Here is a 25,269-nt window from a genome sequence, read left to right on the forward strand (position 1 = left end):
TGAAAATATGCAGGAAAATATGAAAGTATGAAAATATGAAATTATGGATGAAAGTATGAAAGAAAATATGAAAGTATGAAAATATGAAAGTATGAAAATATTAAAGTATGGATGAAAATATGAAAGTATGAAAATATGAAAGTATGCATGAAAATATGAAAGTATGAAAATATGAAATTATGGATGGAAGTATGAAAATATGCATGGAAATATGAAAGTATGAAAATATGAAATTATGGATGGAAGTATGAAAGTATGCATGAAAATATGAAAGTATGAAAATATGAAATTATGGATGGAAGTATAAAAATATGCATGAAAATATGAAAGTATGAAAAAATGAAAGTATGGATGAAAATATGAAAGTATGAAAATATGAAAGTATGAAAATATGAAAGTATGAAAATATGAAAGTATGGATGAAAATAAAGTATGAAAATATGCAGGAAAATATGAAAGTATGAAATTATGGATGAAAGTATGAAAATATGAAAGTATGCATGAAAATATGAAAGTATGGATGAAAATATGAAAGTATGCATGAAAATAAAGTATGAAAATATGAAAGTAAGAAAACATGAAAGTATGGATGAAAATATGAAAGTATGGATGAAAATATGAAAGTATGAAAATAAGTTTATTTATAAATATGTATGTACATGTATTCATAAAATTTATGTAAATATGTGTGTCAATATGTATGAATGTAAACGTATGCATAAAATATGTAAATATTTGTTAATATGTGTGTGTGTCTATTTATATATATATATATATATATATGCGCATGTATTTATGTATGTATATTTATTAGGGCTGTCAAAATTAACGCGTTAATAACTCGTTAACGCAATTTAATTTTAACGGCACAAATTTTATTAACGACCGATTAACGCAGCGCGCATTTTCTGTTTGACCCACTACCTAGCCCATAGTTAAAGAAATGGATGCGCAATGTTGCCAACCTAGCGAAAAGTGTCTAGCAACAATACATAAACACATAATTGGACAAACCTAATATAGTTTCTGAGTCTCTCCAGTTTTGCCGAATGAGCGCGGGGTCTCCAAATGCGCGCACACCTCCCTCTCTTTATATCTGCGTCTGCTCTGTTCAGCGAGCGGCAGTGGAGCAGCGCTTTCAGTTACACCAGATATTCTGTTGCTTCCAGTGCTTGAAGTGGACCGGTACGCAGGCCATCTGTATTTTATCCTTTTGCGTACTGGCAATATACGAGTATGCAAGCGAAAACGGCGTATTAAATGCACGCCAAATAGAAACAGAAAGTCGTGCTAGTGCGCATTTTCATGAGAGCAGGCTCTCCAATCAGTACATTATAACCAAAACAATACCTTAAAAAAATAAAAGAAACAGGTTTTTGGGATCACATAACTTTAAACGGGTAAACTCCTAAAAAGTCCAAGGATCCTGAAGGCATTCAAACAGGAAGTTAAAAACGATAATAATGCAGAGAATAGTGACTTGTGTCCAGATGCCGGTAAATGATTCTTTTCAGTGATTGAATCATGATCATAATTCAGGAGTTTTTTCAGTGATTATTTCATATCACTTTGGTTGTCTGATAACAGAAATACTAAATTATAACAATGGAAACAGTTCTGTTGAGAACTTGGCCTCATCAAATGACAGTATGTGGGCACCGAGAGGCAAACAAATGTAATAATTAATGTAGATTTTGCATGTTCAGAAGAAGTGAGCTGCTCTGTCCTGCAAATAATGTAAACAGTGGTTTCACTGATAATAAACACATATTTGCTTAAAGCATCCATATTTGTCCATGCCAATGTTGATTAGAGTATTAAAAACTTTAAAAAGTATTCAAGGTACATTTAGAACAGATAAAAATGTGCGATTAATCGCAAGTTAACTCATGACAACCATGCGATTAATCGCGATTAAAATTATTAATCGATTGACAGCCCTAATATTTATATGTATGCACTAAAAAAAAATACTAAAAATATATATGAAATTATTTTATTACATTGCGGCATACTTTGAATATTTTATCAAAGTGTTTTTACAGACAACCTATCACAATTTTCTTAGTTGTACTTCTGCATGATTTTTTCATTTTCCTTATTAAATATTTATTTATATTTTTGCTATATATTAAATAAAGCATTCTGTGGCTCCTAGATGTTAGTAGTAATTTTTCACATGACGAGGGGTTTGCTGAAACTGGCTGCAGAAATGTAATCAGAGATGTTGCACCACATTTACACTTCAACCATAATGTTTTGCGATTATGAAATCTGCTTTATGCATTGACCACATCAGTGCAGCGTGTTTTATGTCCGTCAGTCTCTTCAGCAGCTCTTGTCTTCTGACGTTTTCCCTTTGGGAACCCGGAAACGTGCCTTTTTGGAGTAAAGCAGGTTCCTGCTGAACAGCAGTGGGATGTTTCCCAGATACAAGAAGACTGCAAGAGTCATGCCTGGGGAAAAAAAACACCAAAACATCTTAGCAACCATTTTTGGATTGATATTAAAGAACATTTCAGACGTCTGTGAAGACTTACCAATCAGAGGCCCGAGCCAGTAGACCAGAGAATATGTCAGGAAAGTGTGTCCGGCACAGGGGAACGTCATGGCAAGAGCCAGAGATGGATTCACATATCCAGACGTGTAGTTATTTCCTAGTGTGAGAGACATTTGTGAGTTAAAATAAATCAGGACATCATTCTATATGCATTTAAAAAAAACACCTTTAACCCACCTATGTTCAATCTTTATTTAATATATGCATTATATTATTTAAATATTTTTTATTCAATATGTGCATTTGAAATATTTTAACTTTAATATTTGAAATCTTTTTATTTAATATATGCTTTTAGACATGCAATTCTTCTTTGAAATTTAATAACTAGTATTATTAATATTTAAAATATGCATTTGAAATCTACAATCTACATTTAAATGCATGCATCAAATAATTATTATAGAAATAATAGTAATTGGTAGTAGTAATTTAAACTGCATACATTTAAACTTGTATATTTAATATGCATATATAAAGATTGTATATTTCATAAATTTACAATCTATTTAATATGCATTTTGAATGTTCGATCTTTAATATATGCATTATATATTTACTTTTTTAAATTTAATACGTACATTTGAAATCTATTCTTTAATATTTGAAATCTAATATTTTAAATTTGACATAAAGCTCCTTTATTTAAAATGAACATCTGAAATCTATTTAATGCTATTAAATGTATTTGCATTTTGTTTTGCATTTTTTATTTAATATATGCATTTCAAATATACAATTTTTAATATATGCATTTGAAATGTACCAATTTTATGTGCACTTTAAATATACAATTTTTCATATATGCATTTGCATTTCAAGATTTTTTAATTTAAGCATTTGACATTACATTTATTGTATATATATATATTTGTTTGAATGTATGCATTAAAAACACAATTTGAAAATATGTATTTTAAACAATATTTAATATATGCATTTCAAATCTACATTTTTTACTTAATATATGTATTTGAAATGTACAAATTTTAAGATAATATATGCATTTTAAATCTACAAATTTTATGTGCACTTTAATACAATTTTTCATATATGCATTTGTAACTTAAATCTTTTTTAAATGTAATATGTGCGTTTTAAGTTGACTTTTTAATATATTTACTTTAAAGGTACAATCCTTATTTAATATATGCATTTGAAATCTACAATACTTTTTTAATATGTTCACTTGAAAATTATCATTTTTAGTATATGCATTTAAAAACTTTAAAATATGAAAACTTCAAAACATTGAAAACTTAAATTTAGATTTGAAATGCATATTTTAAAGTTTTTAAATGCATATACTAAAAATGATAATTTTCAAGTGAATATATTTAAAAAGTATTGTAGATTTCAAATGCATATATTAAATAAAAACATCTTAAAATGCAAATGCATAAATGAAAAATTGTAGATTTGAAATGCATATTTTATTTTAATATATGCATTTGAAAACTTCAACTCTTAATTATTACATGCATTTTAAATCTACAAATTTTCATATATGCATTTGCATTTTATCATTTTTTTTTATTTAACACATGCATTTCAAATCTACAATTTTTATTTAATATATGCATTTGAAATCGATGGTTTTTAATGCATGCATTTTACGTCCACAATCATTACTTAACATATGCATTTTGAATGCACCTGCGTAGGCGATGAACGTCAGCAGCACGGCGAAGATGGGGATCCTGAGCAGCTGCGACCTGTTCTTCAGAGTGAGGTAAACCAGGTGAAAAGTCACGGCTCCGAGGGCTTCGGCGAGGACTCCCTGCAGCGGCGAGACCCGCAGCGACGTGCTGCAATCGAACATCATCATGTTCTTGATCATGTGCATGTCGGTCAGCTCCATCTCCCAATACCTCCCGGCGACCAGGAGCGCCACGTACGCGCCGAGCAGCTGCGCCGAAACGCTGAAGACCACCGACAACGCGCCGGTGTCTTTCAGCAGGAGCCCCATCAGCGTCACCGCCGGGTTTCCGCTCACGCCCTGCATGAGAACGGCATGGACGGTGATGGAGATGAAGAGCATGGTGATGGCCACGTCAGGCCCAAGCGCTCCGGCAAACTGGCCGACCTCCGCGATGGTGTCCACTTCTAGTCTACAGGCGGCCAGAGCGAAAGCAGAGATGAACTCTGTCAGGAAGGTCCAGCGCGGCCGCCAGCGCCCAAAGAGCACCCGCCCGACCACACTCACGCCGATTATCGTTAAAAAGTAGCCTAGCGAGGCATTGAGGCCTGACATGATGGCTGCGCTGGACGGAAAGGAAGAGCCGAGCTGGTCGGCGCTGTATTTGCTCACAGCGTGTGATAACGTGGCACACGGACACGCCGTGCTCTTATCAAAGGGGTTTTACACACAGTTTAGGTCAGAAAAACACACTGACCTATTCAAGGCCACTTTGGGAAAGTGAGTGTTTGCTTTGGCTGCCTCTAGTGGACCAGGCTGGATCACATTGTTTGAACTGGGCTATTGTTGCTCAGTCAGCTTCGTGCTTATTTATTCAATGCACAATCCTTCTTTAATATATGCATTTGAAAACTACAAATCGTACATTTACATCTTATATTTAATTCATGCATTTAAAATCTACAATCCTTGCATTTGAAAAACTGCATGCATTTGAAAACTGTAATTGTTTAATTTAATAAATGCATTTGAAAACTACACATTTTAAATTAATATATGCATTGGAAATCTACAATCCTTATTAACTGCATGCGTTTGAAAACTATATTTGTTTAAGTAAAAATTGTTCATTTCAAATGCAAATATTAATGTGTTTAAAAAATTTTAATTTAATAAATTAATTTGAAAACTACAGTTATTTGATATATGTATTTGAAAACTTCAATCCTTATTTAATAAAAGCATTTGAATATACAAGTTTTAATATATGCACTTGAAATCTTAAATCCTTATTTAATAAATGCATTCGAAAACTACGATTTTGTATTTAATATATGCATTTGAAATATACAATTTATATTTAATAAATGCACTTGAAAACTAAAAGTTTTATTTAATATATACATTTGAAACTATCATTTTTAATTTAATATTTGCGTTTGAAATCATTCTTTAATAAATGCATTTAAAACATTTTTTATATAATGAAATGCATTTGAAAGCTATTATTTTTTATTCAATATATGCATTTAAAAACTAAAATGTTTAATTTATTATATGCATTTGAAATCTACAATCCTTATTTATTAAATGCATTTGAAAGCTATATTTTTATTTAATATATGCATTTTTTATTTACATCTTTTATTTAATATATGTATTAGGAAACTACTTTTTTTATTATAAGCATTTGAAAATTATAATGTTTAATTTAATATATGCATTTGAAAAGATTCAATCCTTATTTAATATATGCGTTTGAAAACTACAAATTTTATTAAATAAAATGCATTCAAAACTAATTTATTGAATATTTGCATTTAAAATCTACAATCCTTGTTTAGTAAAAGCATTTAAAAACTATTGTTTATTTATTATATGCATTTGAAATTCACAATCCTTATTATATGCATTTGAAAGCTACATTTTTTTAATATATGCATTTGAAAACTACAATTTTTTATTTATTATATGCATTTGAAATTCACAATCCTTATTATATGCATTTGAAAGCTATAATTTTTTAATATATGCATTTGAAAACTACAATTTTTATTGAATAAATGCATATGAAAACTAAAATGTTTAATTTAATAACTCTGCAATTGAAAACTACATTTTTATTTAATAAATGCATTTGAATATCATATATGCATTTTAAAACTGTTTAGTTTAATATATGCATTTGAAAATACATTTTTTACTATATGCATTTGAAAACTACAATTTTTTAATTAATAAAATGCATTTGAAAACAATTTTCATTTAATAAAATACATTTGAAAACTGAAATGTTATTTAATAAAATACATTTGAAAACTATACTTTTGTATTTCACATATGCATTTGAAATCTAAAATCCTTATTTATTAAATGCAATTGAAAACTTTTAATTTTAAATATATATTTTAAATTTTTGATTATTTAATATTGGCGTTAAAAAAACATTTTTATTTAATAAAATGCATTTTTAAAACTAACATTTTTATTATATACATTTTAAAATCTACAATCCTTATTTATTATATGCCACAGTTTTTTTTATTTAAAATATGCATTTAAAAATTAAAAAATTTTATATGCATTTGAAATCTTTAATCCTTATTTAATAAATGTATCTAAAACTATCACTTTAAATGTACTATATGCATTTAAACATACAATCCTTATTTAATATATGCATTTAAAATGTATACATTTTAATATATCCATTTTAAATTTACAAATTTGTGTATTTTGAATGCACAATCTTTAGTAAAAAAAATGTATTTTAAATGTACACATTTTATTTATTAGATGCATTTGACTTTTATTTAATATATGATATATATATTTTATTTAATATATAATATATAATATATCAACTTTTATTTAATATATGTATTTAAAAAAAAAAAGTAATCTTTTTTTGAATTAGTATATGCATTTGAAATATGCAATCCTTAATTAAAAATTAATGCGCATATGTTTTAAATTGACAATTTTATGGGCATTTTAAATGTACTATCCTTATTCAATATATGTATATTAAATCGCCACTTTTTATTCATTATATGCATTTAAAAATCAACAATTATTTAATACATGCATGTGAAATCTACAATGTTTAATTTATGCATTTCAAAACTACTTTTTTTTAATGTATGTATTTTAAATGTACAATTTGACGTTCATTTTAAATGCACACACCTCATTAAATAGTGTTTTAGTAAAAGTGTAGTTTATTTGCACATATTTTATTATTTGCATTTGAAATCTCTTTTATGTAATATATGCATTTCACATCTACAGTTTTCATTTAATATATCCATTTTAAGTTGTGTTTTAATTAAGAAATGCATTTGAAATCTACCATTTTTTATTTAACGTATGCATTTTGGATTTTCAATTTATTAATGTGTGCATTTTAATTCTGCAATCCTTATTTTATATATGCACTTTAAATGCACAATCCTTGTTTAATACGTGTATTTTTTTATTATATGCATTTGAAATCTACAATAGTTTTTTAATACACGCATTTAAAAATCTACAATTTTTAACATTACATTTTAACTTAATTCAATGATTTCACTTTTTTAGGCATGCATTTTAAATTTGTAATCATTATGTAATATATCCGTTTGAAATGTACAGCTTTAGTTCAATTAATAATTTCAAATCTACACATTTTTTTTTTAATATATACCTTTTACATTTATCATTTTTATTTAACGTGTGTTAATATGTGCATTTTAAATTTACCATTTTTTGTAATGCATGCTTTTTAAATGCAAAATCGTTTTTTAATATATCCATTTTAAATCTACAATCTTTAAAGTGGCTGTTCAGTTTGTCTCCCTCTAGTGGACGAGGTTAAATTTCATTGTTTAAACCGCTCTATTGTTCCTAAAACATCTTTGTACAAGCTCTCTTTAAAGATTGCAGTAGATGCAGACACAAACATATCAAGTTCAGAAGTGAAAGTAAAATCAAGTACAGAAGTGAAATGCAAACAGGTTTGTTCAGACGTACCGGATGCGTTCCTGCCGTAACATGAGGAGGTGTAGCAGATGTGGTGTCCAGGCCTCGTTGGCGCAGTAGGCAGCGCGTCAGTCTCATAATCTGAAGGTCGTGAGTTCGAGCCTCACACGGGGCAGAAGTTTTGGTTTTGCTGGAGATTTCACAATCATTGATGTTATTTGGTGGGATAATCTGTGGGAAGATAATTTAGTGATTTTCACACTTTTGTACTGTTAGCAGTCAGCAGATAGCATTGTTTTATATCTGGTCTATTAGAAATGCTGCCATCTGGTGGATGTTCATTGTCATTGTCATTAACTGAAACCATTAGTTGTTCAGTTTTAATACTAAAATACCTCTTACAAATCAATTAAAACCTAATAAGAAATACATAAAAAAATCATTACAACTAAAAAATTAAAAATCTTTAAAACATTAATAAAAACTATAAAGGTAAGTAGACAAAAAAGTGACTAATTCGAATTTCTTTAAAACTGAAGCGAAAACAGAAAAATACATAAAAGATAAATTCTAATTCAAAATATTAATCAAATCTATGCTAATGAGTTTACATAAAAATAGATAAAAATGGCAAAAAACCCATACAAGTCAAATTGAAAGAAATATAAATAAAATCTAATTCTAAATATTTTTTTGAAAACTATAATAGCAAGTAGACATATTTTATTTTAAAAAGCAAATTAAAAAAAAACAAACATCAAAATTGTTAAAACTTTAACTAAAAATTATGCTAATAAATAGACAAAAAACAATAAAAACGATAAACTAAAAAAATATCTAATGCATAAATTAAATTAATTGTTGTTTTCAAATGCACATATTAAATAAAAAATTATAGTTTTTAAATCATAAAATAAATATGGAATGTAGATTTTAAATGCATATATTAAATGAAAGATTGTAGTTTTCAAATGCATTTTATTAAATAAAAATTGTTTTCAAATGCATATAAAAATGATAAACTAAACACTAAAAAAAATAAAATATCTAATTCAAAAGATTAGCAAGACATAAACAAAAGGACAAACAAAAATTTGTCCTTTTGTGTATGTCTTTGATTATTTTTCTGTTTTAATTTTAAAGATGTAATAATTAAACTTAAACGCTAAATCAAAATATTAGTAAAACTATGCTAACAAGCAGACAGAAAAAACAAAAACCAATAAAAAAACTAATTAAAACTAAAAATAAAATAAATAAATAAATCTTATTCAAAATATTAACAAAAACTACAATAAGTAAACATAATAAAAAACACATAAAAGTGACAAAAACTTAAATTATTAAATCTTTAAAATTAAAACTGGAAAATACATAAAAGCTAAACTCTAATTCAAAATATTAGAAAAAAAAAACAAAAAAACAATAAAAATGACAAACTCAAATTAGAACTAAAATTAAAATAAATTAAAATAATTAAAATGACAAAACTCAAATTAAAAATAACTACTTTTACTAAAACAAAAACAGAAAATATAAAAATTAAATCTAATGCAAAATATTAATAACTACAATAGTAAGTAAACATTAAAATGAAAACAAATAAATGACAAAAAAATTATAAGTAGACAGAAAAAAACAATAAAAATTACAAAAAATAAAATTTAATTCAAAATATTATTAAAACTATAATAGCAATATCTAAAGCAACAAAAAAAGACAAATACAACAAAAATTTTAAATAAAACAGAAAATACAGAAATAAAATCTAATTCAAAATATTAATAAAAACTACAATAGTAAGTAAACATAAAAATGAAAACGAATAAAAGTGACAAACTCAAATTATTAAATATTTAAAAAAAAAAACAGAACTAAAATTAAAAAGGAAAAATATATAAATAAATCTAATTCAAAATATTATTAAAAACTATGATAAAAGTCGACATCTAAAAAAAAAAAAAAAAAAAAAGACAAATACAACGAAATAAAAAAAAAAACACATAAAAGCGACAAAAACTTAAAATTATTAAATCTTTAAAATTAAAACAGAAAAATACATAAAGGCTAAACTCTAATTCAAAATATTAATAACAACTACGCTGATAAAGTAGACAGAAAAAATGACAAAAAAATTTGAACTAAAATAAAAAAAAATATTAAAAACTACATTAACAAGTTGACATATCTAAAAAAAGCAAAAAAAAAATGACAAATTCAGACAACTAAATTATTCAAACTGTAACCAAAATTAAATGGAAAATATAAAAATATAATCTAATTTAAAATATTAATAACAACTACAATAGTAAGTACACATAATAACGAAAACAAATAAGAATGACAAACTTAAATGATTAAACCTTTAAAATAAAACGGAAGAATACAGCTAAAAGCTAAACTCTAATTCAAAGTATTAGTAATTAAAACCAAAATTAAAATTGAAAAAAAAAAATATTATTAAAAACTATAATCGCAAACAGACATATCTAAAAAAAAAAGGAAACAAAGCTGAAATAACAAATACAACAAATGTATTAAAACTAAATAAAATTAATATGAAAACTGAAAATATAAAAATTAAATCTAATTCAAAATATTAATAAAAACTACAATAGTAAGTACACATAATAATAAAAATTAAAAAAGATAAAATTATTAAACGTTTAAAATTAAAAATAACAAAAAGTACTTAAAAGCTGATATCTATTTTTAAATATTCAAATAACCAAATTCTTAATCAAATTGAAAAACTTGAAATAATTTACATTTTCATTTAAAAAGTGAAATAATTAACATTTTAAATTAATGTATTATTTATACAGAAAAATACGGCTAGAAGCTAAACTCTAATTCAAAGTATTAGTTATTAAAACCAAAATTAAAATTGAACAAAAAAAAAAAATCAAACTAATTCAAAATATTATTAAAAACTATAATCGCAAGCAGACATATCTAAAAAAAGGAAACAAAACTGAAATGACAAATACAACAAATGTATTAAAACTAAATAAAATATGAAAACTGAAAATATAAAAATTAAATCGAATTCAAAATATTTATAAAAACTACAATAGTAAGTACACATAAAAATAAAAATGAAAAAGATTAAATTATTAAACGTTTAACTAAAATTAAAATAACAACAAACAGTACTTAAAAGCTGAAATCTATTTTTAAATATTCAAATAACCAAATTCTTAATCAAATTCAAAAGCTTGAAATAATTTACATTTTCATTTAAAAAGTGAAATAATTAACATTTTAAATTAATGTATTATTTGAAATATATAAAAAAAATCTAACGAAAATCATTGAGAATACTAACATTTTCAAACGAATTAAACTACCCAATGACTAAATTAAAGAGTTTGAACTAAACTATGGTTTCAATCAGCAAAAATTCACCCTCGTATTATTATGAAGTAGAATTTAACAGTTAAAATGTAACTCAAAGAGTTGAAGAAGCAAAACGTTGGCCAGTACGGGGATCGAACCCGCGACCTTGGCGTTATTAGCACCACGCTCTAACCAACTGAGCTAACCGGCCCTGGAGTCCAGCCTCCAAAATCAGCCTTTACAAACACAACACTGCCCTTTTAACCACCGATTTGGGTTATTTACAAGTAATCTTTAGATTTACGATTGGAAGTCTATAAATACGTTTTTCTGTGAACACACAATGGGGAAAAAAAAAATGTTTTCTCCCCGTCGGGGAATCGAACCCCGGTCTCCCGCGTGACAGGCGGGGATACTTACCACTATACTAACGAGGAGTGATTGTGGGAGCATTGTCATGCCCTTTTATGCTCTGCTAGGTTCACTGCATTCAAACAAAAAGCTTCTTTTGTTATTAAAACAAGGCAAAACTGGCTTTGTAGCTTTGCAGTAACAACAAAACGCTGTTTAAACTCAAATCTTACCTTGATCTGCTTATTAAAACAAAAAATATTTCCATCTCCTAATGAATCTCTTACTTCACAGCAATCATTTGTTGGCAGGATCTGATATGAACAACCCAGAAGAGTCATTAGCACAGAATTGAACATTTTTTTTTTAAATAAAATATATATAAATCTAAACAACAAAAACCAATCAAAATGACAAAAAAACTCAAATTAAAACGTTAAATATTATTCAGATAAACTTTAAACTTTCACTAAAGTAAAAAATTGAAATCTAATGCAAAATATTACAAAAACTCAATTGAATTAAAACCAAATTTCAACTAAAAAAGAGACGCAAAATAAAAAGAAAAATATACATCTAAAAAACAAAAACCAATAAAAATGACAAAAAAAAACCTCAAATTAAAACTATTTTTTTTAATTATTAATTTAAACTTCAGCTACAATAAAAACGGAAAATATAAAAATGAAATCTAATGCAAAATATTACAAAAAACTCAATTGAAACCAAAATTAAACTAAAAAAAGGAGACGCAAAATAAAATAAAAATATACATCTAAAAAACAAAAACCAAAAAAATTGACAAAAAAAATTCAAATTAAAGCTAACTAAATTTTTTAAATATTATTAATTTAAACTACAACTACAATAAAAATGGAAAATATAAAAATGAAATCTAATGCAAAATATTACAAAAACTCAATTGAAACAAAAAAAACGCAAAATAAAATGAAAAATATAAATCTAAACAACAAAAGCCAATAAAAATGACAAAAAAACTAATTAAAACTAACCATTTTTAAAAAAAAAATATTATTAATTTAAATTTACACTACAATAAAAACAGAAAATATAAAAATGAAATCTAATGCAAAATATTACAAAAACTCAATTGAATTAAAACCAAATTTCAACTAAAAAAGAGACGCAAAATAAAATGAAAAATATACATCTAAAAAACAAAAACCAATAAAAATGACAAAAAAACTCAAATTAAAACTAACTAAATTTAAATATTATTAATTTAAACTTCAACTACAATAAAAACGGAAAATATAAAAATGAAATCTAATGCAAAATATTAATAAAAACTACAAAAGTAAACATAAAAACTAAAACGAATAAAAGTGACAAAAACTAATTAATATTTTTTAATTAAAACCGAAAAATACATAAACGTTAAACTGTAATTCAAAATATTAGTAAACTAACTAAAATTAAAATGGAAAAATATATAAATAAATCTAATTTAAAATATTATCAAAAACTATAATAGCAAGCAGACATATCTAAAAAAAAAAAGAAGCAAAAAAATAGAAATGACAAATACACACGACAAAATTATTAAAACTTAAAAATAAAACAAAAAACTTAAAAACAAACAATTAACAAAAACTACAACAATAACACATAATAACAAAACTGCATAAAGCAGAAACATTAGCAGAGAATTGAACTAAAATATACATTTCATTTGGTAAAATGTATGTTTGTTGGCCATCAAATTCATGCAATACTGTAAATGTAATGGGATCTTAATAAAGAGTCCCAAATGAATGACTAAGGCAATGGTTCTATCTTAAAAAGTTACATTTGCACCTTGTTTGTAAGTCGTGCATTGGTGTTTAAGTGGGTAAAATATCTTCAAAAGAAGCTGCTGCATTGGCCGGGAATCGAACCCGGGCCTCCCGCGTGGCAGGCGAGAATTCTACCACTGAACCACCAATGCTCGCATGAAGGGGCTTCTTGCTCGGGACGTTTTGTGATGAAACAGCCAATGGTATTGCATTAAACAGATTCAAAATAAACCAAAGAGTCAAGAGTTTGAAAAGTGGACTATGTCTAAAAACACTCACGTTTAACAGACCTCTCAACATCCCAATTGTCTGCTTGCCCTTTGGCGAAGAGAACAAAATGGGGACGAATAAGTAAACAACAAACATCTAAAATACAACTAGTACAGCATAAAATGTCTACAATTCTCAAACACTGGAGTTTTAGAACGACAAACAGTTACTAAAACTGAAAAAGTAAAGTTATCTTTGAAGAAAAACGTTTTGGGGTTGAAGGGTTTGGAAGCAACCACTAGGTGGCGCTCCATACTAAACATTTATATGCCACGCTTCTACTGCTTGTTAAACTACTAATTATATTAGATAAACATAGTATTTAAGTTGATTTCACCTATGCTAGGTTTACTACATTCAAACAAAGAGCTTCTTTTGTTATTAAAACGAGGCAAAACTGGCTTTCACACAGCTAAATGCTTTTAAAACCCTGATTATTATTTTACTTAATATGAATGGTTTTAACAAACAAAGATTTGAGTTGACACCTCACGATCTCAATAGAACATCTACAGAGCTATTAAACATACATATTACAGTTAATTACCCCAGAAAACATGCTGTAATATAAAAAACAACAACAACACAAAGCACTAAATTTTTTTTTTTCAAAGAAAATACAATTTAAGTCAAGTTTACGTTGAAAGATGTTGGTTTTGTTTAACTTGCCAGTTTACATAAGCAAATGGAAAGAAAAATGTTACCCTGGACCAAAAAAAAACAGTCTTAAGTAGCACAGCAATAGACCAAAATACATTGTATGGGTCAAAATTATCGATTTTACTCGATTTTTTATGCCAATCATTAGGATATTATGTAAAGCTCGTTCCATTAACATATTTAGTAATATCCTACCATGAATATATCAAAACTACTTGTTGATTGGTAATATGCATTGCTAAGAACTTTATTTTGTCAACTTTAAAGGCGATTTTCTTTGTTGGCACCCTCAGATAACAGATTTTCAAATAGTTGTATCTCTACCAAATAATGTCCTATCATACCAAATTATACATCAGTTGAAAGCTTTATAATGGCTATAATTGGAAAACTTACCTTAATCATGAGTTCGTGCTCACTATGTTCACAAAATTGTATAAGAAATCTGTAAACAAGTCGAGATGAAATCGGCTAGCACAGTCACAAGAAACTTATCTTATTAAAATAAATACCACTATAATTTCTATAAAGTGAACATTGAATCGTGTCTTTAAAGATAACTTACCACTTAAAAAAAAAAAAACACTAGTCACTAGGGATGCTCATATTGACCGTTTAACCGTTAACCGACAGTAAGAATTTTAACCGATTATTACTATCAGTTAAACGGTTTAAAAGGGTTTTTTCTATTCTTTTTTTTTTACGTTTGCTGCATGGTGAAAGAAATAATGCTATTTGTAAGTTATCTGTTTACTCACGCGCGTGTCGACACGTGCAGTGTGGCTGTACAGACATATTTCGCTTCACCTTTACTTAGTAAACAGATGTAGTATATGCAACTCAATGGCAAGTGGCGTTATTGGGTTATCAGAGAGTGAATCCGTGAGTGAATGTATTCAAATTCTGAATGAATTATAGTCTAGAAAGTGCGCAACAGGCGCTCCCATTACAATCACTTGAAAGCTATCACTCATCCTAGAGTAGTTCATCGCAATCTCATAAAGTTATTAAAAAGTAATAAAATAACCTTTACACTGCACAATTAATCTCTTATTTATATAATGCCAACACTTTCTTTGTTTTAATAAGAGAGTTCGCGAAAGTGTAGAAGTCAGCAAAACTGAAACCGGCACTTTGGTTGGTGAGTGGATTGAAACATAGCCTCCTCTGATTGGCCACAGTGATAATCGAATCAACATACATGTCTGTGATTGGCTATTGCTGAACGCTGTAAAACACGCGCTTCTCCACACGCATATGACAGTGGATGGAAGTCCCGAACCGCAAATTGAAAGGGTTTTTGTGATGGTGTTTTGTTCGCGGATCTAAGAGTTAACAGGCAGCGGTCCTGCCTATCCGTACAGCATGTGGACATGTTAAAAACTAGGCACACTGAGGTATTGGCTGGCCTGCTATATATTTTTATGTCCGACGAGAAGAATAAGACCGGTACAGTTCTTCAAAGCGCATAAAAGGATTCAGTGTGTTTTAGTTTTGTCATCTTAATTAGCTAGTTATTTAATTTATACATATTTAGTGTAGGCCTATTTATATTCTTCATTTTTTTTCATTCAGAACCGCTGCTGATGCGTGATAATTTAAGTATATGTCAATACAGTTTTTGTTGTTGCTCTGTATGCTGCTGTTTGCACGTTAAAATAAAACATTTGCTTGTATTTTTAATGTATCATCACAGATACTCGTGCATTCTATTTTTATTTTAAACTAATTTATTATTCTAATTTTATCAGTTAACGGTTAATGTTCGGATAACGAGCAGCGGTTGTCGGTCAGGGAAATTAACCGAAATGAGCATCCCTACTAGTCACGTCTTTTTGCCTACGCACTTTCGCTAGAAACAAAGCTGAAAATCTTACGGAAGAAAACCTTTATTTAACATCAACCCAACTAATAAGAAAACTTACTTCAGCTCAGTTTTCGCCCGATTGTGACAAACTTATGATACTCACCAACAAGATGGAGTCGCTCATAATCTTCCACATCCACCCAAACGCTTAATTCGACGCCAAATTACTGCAATCACGTTAGATTTTCGTTCAGGAGTTTATTCGAAATAAGAATGGACTTCTTTATACAGAAATAATAGATATTTATCATCACCACCATCCTGAGGTGATTCTCGTGGTCCTCACAGCGCGACCGTTGAGGTCTGGGTATTAGCGGCGGGAAGGAAAATTTAAATTTAAATCACCCACAAAACGAAAACAAAACTTTTTTTTTTATTATAGGCAAATATCAAATACATATTAAAAGTAAAGAAACTCCTCATGTCTACACCCATTTAAAACTGTAATAGAAGTTTACAGAAGTTCGCAAATGCGAATTAAATCGCGTTTTATTTTGAAAAGTGGGCGTACTTGAAAAACTTACCTTAATCATGAGTTTGTGCTCACTATCCTTCATGATGATTTCAGATTTGGCAAACGGTCTAAAAAACATATCTTATTAAAATAACATTTACATCAAGTGAAAATTAAAGAATCGTGTCTTTATTACAAGAAGTACTAAATTGCTACACTTATGTTTAAAAAAACAGTGACGTCTTTTTCGAGTCTACACTTTCTCTTTCGAGTTTTTTTTTTATTAAATAAAGCAGAAAATCTTACAGGAGAAACCCTTTGTTTAACATGATCCCTTTTAACTAAGAAGAAAACTTAGTTCAGCTCAGTTTTCGCCCGATTGTGAAAAAGTTAAGATACTCACCAACAAGATGGAGCCGCTCATAATCTTCCACATCCGCCCAGACGCTTAATTCGACGCCAAATTACTGCAATCACGTTAGATTTTCGTTCAGGAGTTTATTCGAAATAAGAATGGACTACTTTATACAGAAATAATCGATATTTATCATCACCACCATCCTGAGGTGATTCTCGTGGTCCTCACAGCGCGACCGTTGAGGTTTGGGTATTAGCGGCGGGAAGGAAAATTTAAATTTAAATCACCCACAAAACGAAAACAAAACTTTTTTTTTTAATTATAGGCAAATATCAAATGGGCTACATATTAAAAGAAACTCCTCATGTATACACCCATTTAAAACTGTAATAGAAGTTTACATAAATCGCGTTTTCTTTTGAAAAGTGGGCTTAACCTTACTTGAAAAACTTACCTTAATCATGAGTTTGTGCTCACTATCCTTCACGACGATTTCATATTTTGGCAAACGGTCTAAAAACATATCTTATTAAAATAACATTTACATCAAGTGAAAATTAAAGAATCGTGTCTTTATTACAAGTACTAAATCGCTACACTTATGTTTAAAAAAAAAAAACACTAGTGACGTCTTTTTCGACTCTACACTTGTTTTTTTTTTTTTTATTAAATAAAGATGAAAATCTTACAGAAGAAACCCTTTGTTTAACATAATCCCTTTTAACTAAGAAGAAAACTTAGTTAAGTTTTAAAACTTGAGATATTCACAAACAAGATGGAGCCGCTAATTCAAACATATCCACCCAAACGCTGATTTCGAAGCCAATTACCTTAAAGTTTCGTTCAGGAGTATATATTCGAAATAAGAATGGAGCACTTTATACAAAAATAATAGATAACTAAAATTTTCGCCATCCTGAGGTGATTTTTGCGTCCTTACTACTGGACAGTTGAAATTTGAATTTTGGTGGCGGGAAGGAAAATTTGTAATTCAAATCACCCACACAAAACGGTATTTAATACTGTTAGTCATTTTTTGGGCAAATGTAAAATACATATTATATCCTCACATCTGCACCCAGTTAAATCAGTAATAAAAGTCCTTAGTATTAAATGATTGAATGGATTGTTAACATAAAATGATTATTAGGGCATTTTAAATATGCAATATCTTTTCACGTCCCTATAACTATTTCATAAATTGGACTAAAAATATGTAACTATTTGTAAATATGGAAATTGAGATTGTAACTAACAAAAGTCTTTAATGATATGAACCACCAGGAATCAGTTTTCATCGTAAAACAATGCAAAGATGAACAAGTACGTGTTGTAATGCAAGTTAGAGATCTCAAATATCACCGCACAACAGGAATGACCCCATTAACTCATGACAAGGTTCAAACAGACTATAAAAAGTCCCCTGAATAGAGAGAGTTTATTCTAATCTCAAGTTTCAAGTCCTCTTTTAATGAAGAACAAGAGATGGATACAATGATGCAATGACTGTATTGTTCACAGAGATTTGCAGGAATCCGGCTTTTACTTGCAAAACAAGTGACTGAAAAGCATAAAAATAGTTATCAGTTCTTACATCGTGACTTCTGGACAACTGCGTGTACTTCGTAATAAACTGTTAGTTACTAAAACAACAAGAAAAGTGTTCATGTACACAAACATACACCTATCTAAATCTACGCGTCCTGCTTTTGGTTAACTACGTCGACTGAAATGCTACGCTTCTTCGAAGTACGTCATATACACATTTCATCACATGAAAGTTTCGTCTCAGGTTAGAGGAAGTTCAATGGCAAAAAAAACCTGCCCCTTCAGACAGAGTATAAAGGTGTTTGCTGGAATAACAACAAAGGCACACGTGACTACAAAAATCATTCACTGCTCGCAGTTGGCGTGTATCGGTAAGGTGCTCTTCCCTTCGGGTCAAGAACAGGAGTAGGCTACACAGTTTTCAGTCGTGATTCTGGCTACAGAAACAAAGAAAAGACTAACAAAAGATCTCCAGCTGGGTTTGAAATCACCACAATTGATTCGGTTCACCAATCGTGGAACATATGAGGTCTAGAGAAGCCAAAGAGTGGAAGAGTTCATACATAAAACACAAAGTCCCACAAGAATCTAACGAGAGCAGGAGGACGAGGAGAACATCTAATGTCCCCCGACACCACGGCGGTCAATACAGGTTTAAAAACAGGCAAGGACCCGAATGAAATGCTTGGAGTTTTGATTTGGCAACACTGATATGCTGTTGACACACTGGTAAAAAAACACCTGGCACAGATTTTCGAGAGTGTTCAGCAGTCCGCTGCGCTCGCGGCAGCTAGCGGTTGTTCTTCATGGCGTCCTTGGCCGCCAAAATCAGAGGAGTGAGACTCGAGAGAGGCTTCGCCAGCTTCAGGAAGGGATGCTGAAGGCGAAAGCAGGATTGATCAATGACAAGTTCCAACAAGTCGAACACGTTATTATTCTTCAACTGCTAGCTGGTTTACCTGCAAAAGCTCCTTGCTTCCACCTCTCTTCTCCACGTCCATCTCCAGACAGCGACTCAGGAAGTCTCGGAAGATGGGCGACAACTTTTCAGGACTCTGCAACTCTGGAGTCCCGTTGGTGGCAATCAGGTAGAGCGCCTGAGGAAGAAAGAGTTCAGGAGTTTAGTATCTCTTAAAACATACACAATTAACATTTGAAAACCTTCATGGCGTCACAAGATGTGTTTCTAATCAAACTTACGATTTTAACCATTGCAAAAATTGGAATATCGCATTTGCACAATTAACACTCGCAAACCGTCATGGCAACATTAGATGACCAAAGTTACGAAATTAATGAATTTGGGGAAAAATGGAATATGGCGAGAGTTTTACTCTCGTAAAACTTCATGGTTCCCAATAAAAGCTGTGCAAAAAATTGGAATAACGTATAAAACCTGCACAATTAACACTCAAACCTTCATGGAATCATTGGCTGTTTCCAACGTTACGCATTTAACAAATTAGGGGCAAAATGGAGTATCACATAAACATTTGCACAATTAACACTATAAAACATTCATGGCATCATTTTTCCAACCTGTTCCGAATTAAAGTTATTCAAAAAATTGGCACAAAACCTTGGCAATTTACTCTTGTAAAATTTCATGTCATTTTTAGCTTTTTTTTATTTTTTTTTATCAAAATTACAAATTTAACTACTTTCAAAAATTTGAAAGATCGCATTTGCGCAATTAGCACTTGCAACCTTTCATGGTATCATTAGCTAGTTTTCCAACCAAAGTTACGAATTAAAAAAAAAAAAATTCTACCAAATAAAGCTACCAAATAAACTCATGCAAAAATGTGGAATATTTGCGATTGCGTTTGCGATTACCACTCTTAAACATTCATGGCATCATAAGATGTGTTTCTAATCAAACTTACGATTTTAACCATTGCAAAAATTGGAATATCGCATTTGCACAATTAACACTCGCAAACCTTCATGGCATCATTCGATAGTTTTCCAACCAAAGTTACGAAATTAATGAATTTGGGGAAAAATGGAATATGGCATAAAACATTTGCACAATTTACTCTCGTAAAACTTCATGGTTCCCAATAAAAGCTAAAAATTTGGAATAACGTATAAAACCTGCACAATTAACACTCAAACCTTTATGGAATCATTGGCTGTTTCCAACGTTATGAATTTAACAAATTAGCGGGAAAATGGAATAACGCTTAAAACATTTGCACAATTAACACTCTAAAACATTCATGGCATCATTTTTCCAACCTGTTCCGACTTAATGTTATTAAAAAAAAAAGGGCACAAAACATTTGCACAATTTACACTTGTAAAACTTTGTCATTTTTAGCTATGTTTTGCATCAAAATTACAAACTTAACTACTTCAAAAATTCGAAAGATCGCATTTGCGCAATTAGCACTTGCAACCTTTCATGGTATCATTAGCTAGTTTTCCAACCAAAGTTACGAATTTAAAAAATTAAGGGCAAAATGGAGTATCACATAAAGATTTGCACAATTAGCACTCTTAAAACATTTACAGCATCATGAGCGATGTTTCCAACATGCCCCAAATTAAAGTTATGCGAAAAATTGCGCAAAACATTTGCATAATGTACACTCGTAAAACTTCATGGCATTATTAGCCATGTTTCCTTTGAAAGCTAACCAATAAACTCGTTGGAATATTGCATTAAATGTTTGCAATTACCACTCTTAAACCTTCATGGCATCATTAGCTATGTTTCTAATCAAAATTACGAATTTAACCAATGCAAAAATTGGAATATCGCATTTGCACAATTAACACTTGCAAACCTTCATGGCATCATTAGCTAGTTTTCCAACCAAAGTTACGAATTTAACAAATCTGATGGAAACATGAAAAAAATGGCACAAAACATTTGCACAATTAACACTCTTAAACATCATGGCATCATGTTTCCAACCTGTTCCGAATTAAATTTATGCGAAAAATTGTGCAAAACATTTGCACAATTTACTCTCGTAAAACTCCATGGCATTATTAGCTATGTTACCATTGAAAGTTACCAATTGAACTTGTGTAGAAATTAGAAAATATCATATAAAACCTGCACAATTAACAATCAAACCTTCCTGGAATCATTGGCTGTTTCCAAATCTACGAATTTAACGAATTTTAGTTTGCACAATTAACACTCTTAAAACATTCATATTATGAGCTATGTTTCCAACCAGTTCTGAGTTAAAGTTATGCAAAAAATTGCACAAAACATTTGCTCATGGCATCATTAACTAGTTTTCCGACCAAAGTTACGAATTTAACAAATTTGGGGAAAAATGGAAAATGGCATAAAACATTTGCACAATTAACACTCTTAAACATTCATGGGACCATGTTTCCAACCTGTTCCGAATTAAAGTTATGCAAAAAATGGCACAACACATTTGCCTAATTTACTCTCGTAAAACTATATAGCATTATTAGCTATGTTTCCATCGAAAGTTACCAATTGAACTTGTGCAAAAAATTGGAATATCATATAAAAACCTGAACAATTAACACTAAAACCTTCATGGAATCATTGGGTGTTTCCAAATTTACGAATTTAACGATTTTGGGGAAAAAAATTTAATATCGCATTAAAACGTTTGCTCAATTACCACTCATAAAACATTCATATCATCATCATGAGCTATGTTTCCAACCAGTTCTGAATTAAAGTTATGCAAAAAAAATTGCACGGAACATTTGCACAATTTTCACTCATATACCTTCATGGCATCATTTGTTTTTGTTTCCATCGTAAGCTACCAAATAAACTCATGCAAAAAAAAATAGAATATTGCATTAAATGTTCACCATTAACACTCTTAAACCTTCATGGCATCATTAGTTATTTTAAACGTAGCTATTAGCTAATTTAACGTATTTGGGGGAAAAATGGAATAACGCTTAAAAGATCTGCACAATTTACACTCGTAAACCTTTATGGCATCATTAGCTATTTTTTTTCAACCAAATGTATGAATTGAGTGAATTTTGTGGAAAATTGGAATATTGCATTAAACGTTTATACAATTAACACTTGTAAAACTTCATGGCATCATTGGCTATGTTTTCATTGAAAGTTACAAATCAAACTTGTGTGAAAATTGGAATATAGCATAAAATGTGCACAACTAACACTCAAACCTTTTGTGCTAAAAAGTGGAATATCGCATAAAACATTTGCACAGTTAGCATCATAAGCTATGTTTCCATTGAAAGTTACGAATTAAACTTGTGCGAAAAATGGGAATCTGTCATTAAAACATGAAATCTTCATGAAATCAAATGTTACAAACGCAACTGTTCAAGAAAATTGTAATATCGCACAGTATCATTCCTGGACGTGGCCACATCGCTAACTTCTTGGAGGACCAATGATACCAACGTACCCTCAGTGGATTCTCGTTGAGGTACGGCGGTTCTCCCTCCACCATCTCGATAGCCATGATGCCCAAGGACCAAATGTCGACTTTGGGTCCGTAGGCTTTGCGCGTCACGACTTCCGGAGCCATCCAATATGGCGTTCCCACCATGGTGCTCCTCTTACTCTGTTCAGGAGTGATCTGGGCACAAAACCCAAAGTCCGCTATGGAGTAGAAGAAGATAAAAATGGTTTAGAGACATTTCCTGGTTTGTTTAACTTCATTGACGACTTAAACGGAACATATAGACCTTAGTCTTGAAATGTGCCATTTTTAACGCCAATGACAATCAGGATGTGAGAACTGAAGATCAGTTGGTCATATGGTTGCATACGTTGGTGTTGATCAAGAAGATGGTGAAATGCCAAAATACATAACTCTACAAACAATTCCATCAGACCTAAAACGCTAGATTGACTTTATTGACTTGAACGTCTTTCATAGGAAAAGTTTGTTCGCAGTTTCCTTATAGTGGGCAAGTTTTGGCTCACAAGAGCTCAACTGTTTAGAACGAGCAGCTAAACCAAACCAAACATGACGTTTTTAGCGTCTCAGAGAACCAGGTGTAAAGGCACCTTTCAAAGACTTCACCCCTAACCACAATCAACATCTTTGTGGTGAACTTTAGTCCGTTTCCAGTGGTAAAAACCAGAGCGTTTGCATACAGAAGTGAGAACGTACTTAGCTTGACAGAACCGTCCATTCCCAGAAGCACGTTGTCACTCTTGATGTCTCGATGAATGACCTGATTAGCATGCAGAAACTCTAGCGCTTGCAAACACTGAGAGATAACAGACAAGAGGAAGTTCATTAGTTAAGCGACAGGGTTACTTCCTGTTAAAACATACTAGGACTGATTTAGACCAGAGCTCATTTGGGAATTTATCGTCAGGGTTTCGCCCAAAACCAAAGTAGGTTTTTCAGCAAGTCTATGAGTTCGGCAGGAGGACGTTTTGACTTCAACGCACCTCTCGGCAAACGGCGGCGATCTGGGCCTCGTCCATGCATGTCTCGGTTACGACGTCTGTGAGCGAGCCGCCGGCCAAGTACTCCATCACGACGAACAGCTCCTCGCCTACCAGAAAACTGTAGAAGAGACACAATTAACACTTTTAAACCTTCATGCCATCATTAGCAGTTTCCACTGAAAGTAAAAAATCTAACTTGTGTGAAAAACTGGAATATTCTATAAAACATTTGCACAATTAACACACAGTAAACCTTCATGGCACCATTAGCTGTGCTTCAAACCATAGATATTGGCATATCATGGCATCTTTAGCTATGTTTCCATAGAAAAATATTAATTTAAAAAACTGAAATATCACATAAAACATTTGCACAAATGACACTCTTAAACCTTCATAGCATAATTAGCCATTTCCATTGAAAGTTACAAATTAAATTTGTGCAAAAAACGTAAATATTGCATGAAACATTCATAATTAATACTCTTAAACCTGTTTTGTATCATTAGCAGTTTCCATTGAAACCTTTCAATTGAAAACTGAAAAATTGGAATATTGCAGAAAACGTTCACAATTAACGTTCGTAAACCTCCATGAAATCATTAGCTAGTTTTTCAAAGTCTCAAAAGTAACTAATTTTGTGAAAACTGTAATACTGCAGAAACATTTGCACAATGAACAGTTGTGAAACTTTATTTCATCTTTAGCTATGTTTCCATTAAAAGTTGCCAAATAAACTCGCACAAAAAATTGGAATATCGCATAAAACAAGCAAAAATAAGACTCAAACCTTCATAGAATCATTGGCCATTTGAAACCAAAGTTACAAACTAAACTGTTCAAGAAAATTGGAATATCTCGCAAAACATTTACACAACATTCGTAAACCTTCATGGCATCATTAGCTAGTTTTCCAACCAAAGTTACGAATTTTGCGAATTAAACGAATTACGAAAGTTATGACTTGTGCGAAAAATTGGAATATCTCATAAAATCATTAGCTATGTTTCCATTGAAAGTTACCAAATAAACTTTTGCAAAAAAATTTAATATGGCATAAAACGTA

At 30.0% G+C, this 25,269-nt stretch overlaps 2 protein-coding genes and 4 non-coding genes across 8 annotated transcripts in view; 1 reads left to right on the top strand and 5 right to left on the bottom strand.

The window, feature by feature from the left end:
• Positions 1–1,982: 1,982 nt before the first annotated feature.
• LOC141332270 (aquaporin-12-like) lies at positions 1,983–4,882 on the bottom strand. Its single transcript, XM_073837396.1, has 3 exons — positions 4,217–4,882; positions 2,541–2,657; positions 1,983–2,456 (listed from the first exon to the last, which is right to left on the bottom strand). The coding sequence occupies exons 1-3, from the start codon at positions 4,812–4,814 to the stop codon at positions 2,329–2,331; spliced, it is 843 nt and encodes a 280-aa protein (XP_073693497.1). The 5' UTR covers positions 4,815–4,882; the 3' UTR covers positions 1,983–2,328.
• Positions 4,883–8,264: 3,382 nt separating this feature from the next.
• On the top strand, positions 8,265–8,337 carry trnam-cau (transfer RNA methionine (anticodon CAU)). Its single transcript has one exon. It is a non-coding gene; the product is annotated as a tRNA-Met (tRNA).
• A 3,301-nt stretch (positions 8,338–11,638) lies between these two features.
• trnai-aau (transfer RNA isoleucine (anticodon AAU)) lies at positions 11,639–11,712 on the bottom strand. The gene has a single exon. It is a non-coding gene; the product is annotated as a tRNA-Ile (tRNA).
• A 154-nt stretch (positions 11,713–11,866) lies between these two features.
• On the bottom strand, positions 11,867–11,938 carry trnad-guc (transfer RNA aspartic acid (anticodon GUC)). Its single transcript has one exon. It is a non-coding gene; the product is annotated as a tRNA-Asp (tRNA).
• Positions 11,939–13,729: 1,791 nt separating this feature from the next.
• On the bottom strand, positions 13,730–13,800 carry trnag-gcc (transfer RNA glycine (anticodon GCC)). The gene has a single exon. It is a non-coding gene; the product is annotated as a tRNA-Gly (tRNA).
• A 4,906-nt stretch (positions 13,801–18,706) lies between these two features.
• Positions 18,707–25,269, bottom strand: part of LOC141331770 (serine/threonine-protein kinase PAK 2-like) — a 28,079-nt gene continuing 21,516 nt past the window's right edge. For all 3 annotated transcript variants that reach the window (XM_073836798.1, XM_073836799.1, XM_073836797.1), the window contains exons 11-15: positions 24,204–24,321; positions 23,917–24,016; positions 23,203–23,399; positions 19,765–19,902; positions 18,707–19,682 (exon numbers count right to left, since the gene is read on the bottom strand). In XM_073836798.1, coding sequence (XP_073692899.1) covers positions 19,596–19,682; positions 19,765–19,902; positions 23,203–23,399; positions 23,917–24,016; positions 24,204–24,321 — 640 coding nt within the window. In that variant the 3' untranslated portion in view covers positions 18,707–19,595. The remainder of the gene's footprint in view (positions 19,683–19,764; positions 19,903–23,202; positions 23,400–23,916; positions 24,017–24,203; positions 24,322–25,269) is intronic.

The sequence above is a fragment of the Garra rufa genome, chromosome 3 (assembly GCF_049309525.1).
Source record: "Garra rufa chromosome 3, GarRuf1.0, whole genome shotgun sequence".
NCBI classification, from domain to species: Eukaryota; Metazoa; Chordata; class Actinopteri; order Cypriniformes; family Cyprinidae; genus Garra; species Garra rufa.